The sequence below is a fragment of the Carassius carassius genome, chromosome 23, assembly GCF_963082965.1.
Source record: "Carassius carassius chromosome 23, fCarCar2.1, whole genome shotgun sequence".
NCBI lineage: Eukaryota > Metazoa > Chordata > Actinopteri > Cypriniformes > Cyprinidae > Carassius > Carassius carassius.
In genome coordinates this window covers 22,933,438-22,943,081 of record NC_081777.1, presented here as the reverse complement: position 1 = coordinate 22,943,081, position 9,644 = coordinate 22,933,438, and the positions used below count along the sequence as shown (strand labels likewise).

Below are 9,644 nucleotides of genomic sequence, written 5' to 3'. Positions count from 1 at the left end.
GACCTATGATGCAAATTTTCCTGAATATTTCGCATTATGATTGCTGTAAATAAGGAAAAACCCAACACTGATCATCAGATGATTTAATAATGCTTGTGACTCACTGAAGAAGGGCAGAAGCATCGATTTAAAGTACTGTTTCTTTTACCAGTGCAGTTTCTGCTTTAATTGCATCCATGTGTTTAAGCAGCTGGTTCGGCCGCTGAGTCTCATAACTTGAGCCGGACAGAAGGTCGGTGCTGTTCCCAGAAATCAGTCATCGGAACGCATTGATACACTATGGGCCCCGGGGGTCCTCTGAACCTGTCCGCTTGGGAGACAGGGTTCAGCACACCATCTGAGTAACTCCTAAATACTTGAAAACTAGCATGTGAATTCATCCTAGAACTAGATCTGAATCATCCCAATAGAACTGAAAGATGCCCTTAATAGGCTACTGGTGTTTCAGTTGTTTAAGTATTTCACTGTAGCTTATCAAATCTGTGCTGTATTATGTGCATGTGCTTTTCCAGGGTAAATGGAGATTTCCAAATGAGGCAAAGTTTGAAACTGTGCATTTATATTTTGTGGTAGAATTATTTTAAATATTTGAGGATATGGTTAAGTTAGCAAATCAGTCAACCAATCGATCTGTCGATCTAGGCTTTGCCAATCTTCACAGCCTCAGAGGGTTATATAGACCCCCACACAGACACTCAACATCCCAAGGACTTTCAATATGACGAGATAGATTTTCTCTAAAACACTTTATAATTACTTTCATTAGGGAATTCACCAACATTACCACATTATTTAATGCTTAACAGATCATTAGTTAGCAAGTTAAAAAAATGATCTACAAATCTCAATTATGTACGTCCAATTACAATTGCATGAGTGTACTGTATACAACTAATTTGTTTTTTGACATACCGTTATATATATATATATATATATATATATTTCTTTTTGTTTTTGTTTTGTTGATTAGCCTCTATTCAATTCTGCTCTATTATATTCTATTATTATACATCTGAGAAAACAAACAGAAAAATATTATAGGCTATACAGTGATGTGATATTTTATTATTATTATGTATTATATTGCGACTGTGAGCGTTCATGATCAAACAGATTAACATAAACATGAGATGAAATGATTATATTATCTGTTTCTTATCAACGGATAGTATAGTAGTTGTGTATACTCAAACAATTTCGCCTCAAGTTTTTCTTTTTTTTTTCTTTTTTTGCAGTTGAAAGAACAACAACATATTTGAAGCAACAGGGGGCAAACGGACACCATTATATAGAGACACAAATTTACAAGACATATTAAAGATAAAAAAAAAAATAAAAACATACAAAAAATAAAAAAATAAAAATGTAAAGGAAAGAAAGGATCATTTAAAGATAGCTTACAATAGACTCAATAATGTTACAAGTTTTTGAAGCCTTTGAGTTCAACGGATTTGACATATTCTTAAAGGAAGTAAAAAGGGACTTTATATCAGATGAAAACATTCTAAACTTAGGTTTGCAATGGATGGCTCTGGCTTTATGTAGGTGAAATTTACCCAGAAGACAAAGCAATAAAACAATATGCTCCAGATTAATGTCCTTGGAATGAAAATCTGACACAAAAATAATAGATTCTGTTAATTCTATCATTTTGTTACAGCAAGAAAAAATTAACATGGTAACTTCAGACCAAAAGGATTTGGAGAATGGGCAATGATAAAACAGATGTAAAATAGATTCTTCATCAGAATTACAAAATTAACACATTGAAGATATATTCTCAGAACATCTGCTCAAAAATAAATTACAAGGGTAGTATCTATGAACAATTTTGAAATGGAGTTCTTTAATTTTACTGGGGATAAATAATTTGTGAGAAAAGGTCCACAAGTTTTTTAAATCAGAGTTCGGATAACAGATGCTCCATTTAGATTGGGCTTTAGATGGGCATCCTGGAGTTGAAGAAAGAGCATTTCTAATAAAAAAGTTATTGCAATTTTTATCGAATGAATAAACACAATGATAGACTCACATGAGCTATTAGGGACCATCAATAAAATACCGTACAGTTTTGTACGATTATGACATTAAAATGGGAAACACCTGTATAACCACACACAGACCGACAAATCGTTAGTAAATATTTAATATATAATGTATTTTGGTTAATTATATTAATCTTCCGAGAGTACCCGCCAGTGATTGTAACGATTGTTTCGCGTCACAACGCAAACATACATTTTACGTCTGTTCCTAAGAACACTCCACACCACAAGCAGAAGAAAAGTTTTACAAATATTCACTTTTTTTCAGGCTATCGGACAGTTTAAAGACCTGGTTCGGATGCCCTGTGTGGCGTATAATTTATCAGTCATTAAGCTCATGAGGTGAAACAAGGTAAGCAATAATGATTATAATATGTCTGTTTATTCTAGCGAAGGATCAGACAGGCAGTTCGTGCGTATTTTAGTTCCGGGTATGTTTCACTGAAGTAGGAACCTCAGTGGGTTTACCAGGAAAGGTGTGTCGTTTAGTGCTAAACCTAAATGCACGATACAGCGTCATTATTAATGCATTTTCTCTGAAAACGCCATCATAAGGGAGCATGGCTGCGGTGCTACTGTCAGAGACGGAGATCAGGCATCGGTCTATGGCAGAGGAGGATCCGAACGGAAATGAACATGGAGCGGCTGCGCGCAGCACCGCGCCTCGCTGGGGCCCGCAGCACGCCGGTGCCCGACAGCTCGCCCAGCTTTACTCTCCTGGTAAGACAGGAATATCGGGTGTCATTAAACACATCAGTGTTTATATGAATCGTTTTTCTAGTGTTTCACGTTGCAGCATCATTGGGCCACATTGAGGCCAGGAAAGTATTATGCACTGAATGGTGACAGCTGCCCAAAAATTTTTTCTTTTGTGTTCCAATAAGGGGGGGAAGTCAAAAAGGTCTTGATAAATGTGAGGGTCACGAGAAAATAATGACAGAATGTTCAATTTAGAGTAAACAGTTTGCAAACGATTCTCTTGTTCTCTGCACTTGGTGCTAACAGGTACAATTTCTAGTGTCATTTACTTCTAAGGGTTTAAACGCAGTGTTACAAGTTTTGCAAACCAAATACACACACACACACACACACACACAAAAGTTACGTGTAGCTTTGTGCGTAGAGACCCGTTTGATCAATAATGTGACAGCACCGCATGAATGACATCAACATAATATAATGAATGTTGATGCTTGTATAACATCCTTCTGCAATATAAGATTTCCTAGTTATGGGTAGCGTGTATTTGTATTTGCTTTGCAAAACTTGTAACACTGCGTTTAAACCCTTAGAAGTAAATGACACTAGAAATTGTACCTGTTAGCACCAAGTGCAGAGAACAGGAGAATCGTTTGCAAACTGTTTACTCTGTTGAAACTGTTTAAACTGTTGAACATTCTGTCATTATTTTCTCGTGACCCGCACATTTATCAAGACCTTTTTGACTTTTTTTCCCCCCTTATTGGAACACAAAAGAAATTTTGGGCAGCTGTCACCATTCAGTGCATCTTTTTTTTTTCTTCCATAAAATAAAAGTGAATTGTGACATTCTGCCATGAGTAAATGATGACATATTTGTTTTGATTCTTTTAACTGTTTAAGATTTGCTGTACAACATTTACATTTTTATAGACTTGGAGACCTTTATGATTCATATTTGGTGAATATGAATAATAGCTTTTTAAGTGGTTTTTATATATACATATGTGTGTGTGTATAAGTATGTATGTATGTATGTGTTTGTATGCATATTCCCATTGGAAATATTAGGGATGTTTTATATTACTTTTTATATATTTTTAATGTCAGGGATGTATGGAGAAGTCAAGTCATATGGACTCATTTTATATTTCATAATATTTTATTTTTACACAGATAAGTGCAATTATGTATATCTTTTAATTTGAAGGGTTGGTACCTGCTATGCAGAGGAAATATTCTTCAGAAAATCTCTAAAATTATTATGGTGAAATTTTTCAATAAGGTCCCATCTGCTCTTCATTAATAGCATTAACTAACAATGAGAAATACATTTGTTACAGAATTTATTAATCTATGTTAACATTAGTTAATCAAAATAAAGCCATTCGTTGTCGGACTAAATAATATTATGAGATATAACTTGTGATTTAAATAATCTACAGTATTGGTAAATGTTAAAAGTAACTTTAACTGTGATGCTTTAGTAGCTTATTTTTCTTCATTAGTTCGTGTTAACAAATATATCCTTATTAAAAGTGTTGCCATGATCTTAAAAATCAAGCATGCAGTAATCTAGAATGACTGCATAAGTCTGTTGTGATGTTCCTTGATGTTCCCAGTTACTAGACCTCTTTGACAAGCTGTGCTTCCGCTGATATTTTTTATTTGACCTGTGTCCGCTGTGGGGAGTCTGACACGGAACACCAAATAAACAAATTAATGCATGTTTCAGATTTGACTTCATTCCACTTTAGGCTTAATGGAAAACAGCTCCATCTCTGCACATCATGAGCCGGAGATCAGCAGCGTTAGGAAAAGCCTTTAACCCCCGACCCCACCATGCCATCCTTCTACCCCCAACTAAAAAAGATTTAACATTGAAAGTCCCCCTCCACTGTCCTCTAGCTGCAGAAGCAGTCTCATTGTGTCATGGGACGCTTGTAGTGTGCAGCTGCAATTAAAACTACATCGATTTAACTCAAAATGCTATTAAGAATGATAATGACCACTCCATTTTCTTTGGCAACGCACCCAGCGCGTTAAGCATATGCTACCACCGGCACGTCCAGCATGTAAATTACTTGGCCATGTTGAGAACGTTTGAGAGAAGTTTTGCGAGGTTAATAAGATAATGTTGTGATGCTTCTCTCTGTGAATGGGGGGGGTTGGGTGGGATTGTGGATGGGATTTTTGGATGAGCTCAGTCGAATTTAGTATCCACCAGCTGTGAAGTGCATGTCGGAGAGGCTTATCTGTGGGATCCTAAAGGAAAGTACGCTGGCATTGTTGTTTTGGTTGTGATGTGGTTAGCATGCGGTTTGCAGTAATTACCACACTTTTAAAGTTTATCGTCCATGACATACAGGACTGTGGTTGGGGGGGGGGGGGGGATATTCTATTTTTTAGATTACACTACCTTTCAAAAGTTGTTTAGAGTCACCAATGTTGCATTTATGTGATCAAAACTCTAGCAGAAACAGTCTTATTGTGAAATATTATTTCAGTAAAAAAAAAAAACTGATTTCTATTTTAATATTTTAACATTTTAATTTATTTCTGTGAGCTTTCAGTAGTCATTACTCCAGTCTTTAGTGTCGCATAGTCCTCCAAAAATCTCTCTAATATGCTGATTTGGTGCTCATTTAGAAACATGTCTTATTATGACTTCTTATTGTTCTAATTACTTATTATCAATTTTCTGCTTAATATTTTTGAAATAAAACTGTGATACATGTTCTCTTTCAGGATTCTATGATGAATAGAAAGTTCAAAACAATAGTGTTTATTTGAAATATATTTTTGTAACATTCTAAATGTCTTAACTGTCAGTTTGGAATCCTTGCTGAATAAAAGTATTAATTTATTCAAAAATGACCTTTATTAAGAACTAGTCTTTAAGACATAGAAAAGCACCCTGAATTATTTCCGATTCTGATTTAAATTTAATTTTAAATGGTGTTCTCAAACAGGATATAGAACCGCATTTTGAACATGAATGTAAGGGAATAGTACAATTTAATTAGTTTGTAACAAATTGGTAAAGCAAGTTTTGAAAAAGGTTTGAAGGTTTGTAAGCCTTACAGAGAAGAGAAGAAGATTTATTTCAAGTAAGTTGTGAGCTTACTTATATTTGGCCAATGTAATTCCAATTCAATGCATTCCGACAAAGACTGGGAATCTTAAATTCTTTAGGTCATTTAATTCTGTACAACCAGAACCATAAGAATTTGTTTTAGATTGGTGCCACGTGGTTCCAAAATGGTATTGACTCATGGCTCGCTTCCTGCAGGTATCAAACCACCAACCTTGTGGTTACCATTCCTGAATGTTTAAGTACACCACACCACCCCCAAATGGTCTAGTCCACCTCATTCCTTTAATTAGATCCTTTATCCACAAAAAGTGCCATAGACTTGGAATCCAATGGTTCGGTTACCTGAGAGACTCTTGACTTCTTCTGATGGAATTCAGCTGGCATGAGCTGATGCTGAACTGTGGTCCACCTGGAGAGGACATGGAGAGCAGAGGGTTGAGCCACAGAATATAATGTCAAGGATGCTAAAAGCAGACGCTCCGGAGGCTTGTCTGAGGCTGGTTTGTGTCTGAGATGAGGTGAGTGGGAATGGCGTTTGGAAGTGTTGAGGCTTACTGGTGAAAAGGGATTGATGAGGCTTCAGTCTGCTCAATGAAGCCTCCGGCTCATTACTGTAACCCCAGGACAGCGGAACAGCTGGACGCCTCTCCCCACCATATGTCTGCGTGTCATGCACCACTGACTGCTCTTTGTGCTTCTTATCCCACTTTACAGATTCACCGCAAAGTAAACAGGATTTACAGGCTACTTTCTGTTTCCCTCATCGCCTCTGCCAGCCGCTATGCTCTGGTTACCGGGGCGCTTGCCGTGTGTTTGAGAGAAAAAGAGATCAATATAGTATTACGTCGCAAGATCTAGTTTACTATGCAGTCAGTGATCTTCAATTGGTTTAGTCACTTCTTATTTGTGGCAGGCTGATGTCTTGACTACAGAAAAGCTTGACCCGTGTGGAAAGATGAATGATACGAGCTGTAAATAGGTGTGGACGGCACTATAGACCTACTGACCTACAAGTGTGAATGTGATTTTAAGCTTATCTGCTGTCAAACACCGCTATATTTATTTATGGTAGCAATCCTGCAGATAAGTCAACAGCGTGTCAACACTGCACACCAGGAGCGTTACTCTTCTTTGTGACTGAATCCGTTCCATCACAACAGTCCACTCACTCAGAGATACATTCCTGTTATATAAACATCTTTATGTTTGAGAATAAATTGATTCTTCCTCCTGCAGGCTTTGAGGTTAATGTGAAACTTTATGCAATTCAAAGGCACATGTATCTTTTCTTTAATCTTTCTGCCTGGAAAAAAGCTGTATTTCCAAGGCACAGGGTTGATACAGTTGAACGCTTTAGTTTAATTTTGATGAAATTATTTACAAGATTGGTGACATGGAATAAAAAAAAAAAAAAACGACTGTTTTACTTTTTTTTTTCATCTTTGCTACTTTTGTATGGGCACAATTTTCACATTTTGTGTTTTCTGTATTTTTTTTTCACACCACTGTTATTGTGATATGGTCCATTTCCGATTTATCCGATGATAAACAGTGCGTTACAACAAAAACTGTGGTTGATTGTTTTATGTTGGTCAGATGGTTTCTTCCTGTCTAAGTTGCTAGTTCTGGGCCAGAATAAACTGCAGTATGTAGTACATCTGTCAGTTGACAACAAACTCCTTAAATTACAAACAAACGAAGTGACAATTTAACAATTATAACTTAGGCTTTTCTTAACTGGAGGGGTTGAGGACTGCCTTTTGCAAAGGCTACACAAAGTCTTACCACTTGAAATCCAGCTGTTTACTTTCCTGTCACTTTGATCCCTTGCCCTAGATCAGTCTGAGGTCATCTGGTGGCCTTGGAGATGGAAATTTACTAAAGAAATCCACACTGAGTATCTTTAGGTCGCAGCTGCTATGTCTACCTTTAACCCTGTGATCTTAGGTTCACTCTCTCTTGATTATCTAATCTCTGACTGACTCTGAATGCCTTCACAGTTTCATCTGCCCTTTAAATTCTCCTGGATGGCGAATGGGAATTTTTAACTTTTTACCAGCTGCTCTCAAGGTGATATCTGGTGAACGTATGATGTCAGTTCATACAGATGTTCACACAGATGTGCTAGCAGAGTAATCACTGTTGTACTTCTTCACATCAAATAGGAACATACACCTCCATAAAAAGCTTGGGGTTCTATTGTGAAAATTTTACTTTCATTCAGCAATGATGCTTCAGATTGATCTAAAGTGTCAGTAAAGACATTTATAATGTTGCTAAATATTTCTTTTGCACTTTCTATTCATCAAAGAATCCTGAAAAAAAATGATCAGTTTCCACAAAAATATTATGCAGCAGTCTTTATGCGTCAGCCACAGCAAAGTATAATTTCATTGTTTTGCATCCGTTATCTGTTAATAGTAAGCTAGCAACAGAGACGCTGCACCATTTCCATGTAAGAAATAAAAGTTACAAAAGAGCCTGAGCCAAAAGGAAGCAGTTGATCTTTCGGCTTGCTGCCTTGTAGGCAAATACTCCGATCTGTGGCACAGGGCCAGGGGTGTGTGTTTCAGCACAGAGAAGAGACCGGGCCACGGAGTAGAATAAGTCACCAGACACGTCTGCTTGACACTGAGCATAACCCTGCCTTCAGCCCTGCTACACTGCACCACATCCTATACAACACATCCAACACACCCACAGTCCGTCTTCCATCTCACTGATCAACATCTACAGTATGAGTGTGTGCTTCTAATAGATTGTAAATCTGTGTGGTTAGATTTTAATCACTTTTTTTTTTTTTGGAATGCATTATAAAAAAATATACTGATTAACTGCAATGAGAACTGTATGGGAAGACTGCCTTGACAAATGAATGAATGAACTATCATAAACTCCATACATCATTCAGAAGTTTTAGATCAGTAATTTTATTCATTTTATTTTTAAATGATACTTATAGAGCAAGTATGTTTTAATTTATCCAACATGGCAAGATTTCAGGTTTATATTTATCAAAGAATCCTGAAAAGAAAAATAAGCAGCAAGGTTCTTAATAATAAAACGTTTCTTATTCACCAAATCAGCATATTACAATGATTTCTGAAAGATCATGTGACACTGTAGACTGGAGTAATGATGCTGAAAATTCAGCTTTGCCCTAAAAGGAATAAATTAAAAGTAAACCAGAAAACAGTTGTTTTAAATTGTAATAACATTTCACGATATAACTGATTCAGTTTTTTGACCAAATAAATGAACAAAAAATCATGAATAAAACGTTACTTTAAGGTGTCCTTGTTCTAGGTTACATGTAGTTACTTTTGTAATGGAAATAAATAATGCATAATTACATGCAAGTAACCCTAAACCAAACCCTAACCCTAACCGTATGTAGTTCCATGTAGTTAATTAATATCACTCAGTACTTAAATGTATAATTACACTGTAACAAGGGCACCTAAAAATAAAACGTAACCAAAACAATCTTACTGCTTTAAACTTTTGAACAGTATAGTGTATGACTAGAGCAAAAGTTTCATTTTTATTATAAAAGTTGTGTTGGACTCTCCTATGTTCATTGCTATGTACCTATGTACATTCCTATGCAGATTTTGTTACAGAAGCCAAAATATGAAACATCTGTACTTGTATGACTTTCTTCTTTGAAACACATATTGTAAGGAGATATTTAGCAGAATGTTCAGTCTTTTTATATGGTGACTAGGGACTTTAAAAAGCACTATGACAGGACTTTTGCACTGTACTTAAGTCTTCTGAAGCCATACAAAAGCTTTATCATA

At 36.2% G+C, this 9,644-nt stretch overlaps 1 protein-coding gene across 3 annotated transcripts in view; it reads left to right on the top strand.

The window, feature by feature from the left end:
• Positions 1-2,230: 2,230 nt before the first annotated feature.
• The window catches only part of si:ch211-212o1.2 (uncharacterized protein LOC492735 homolog), a 32,465-nt gene continuing 25,051 nt past the window's right edge, over positions 2,231-9,644 (top strand). The window contains exons 1-2 of one of the 3 annotated variants that reach the window (XM_059506585.1): positions 2,231-2,397; positions 2,601-2,765. In XM_059506585.1, the coding sequence (XP_059362568.1) occupies positions 2,606-2,765 (160 nt within the window). In that variant the 5' untranslated portion in view covers positions 2,231-2,397; positions 2,601-2,605. Of the gene's footprint in view, positions 2,398-2,437; positions 2,522-2,548; positions 2,766-9,644 lie in introns of those variants that run through there. The other 2 variants (XM_059506587.1, XM_059506586.1) reach the window with 2 other exon arrangements.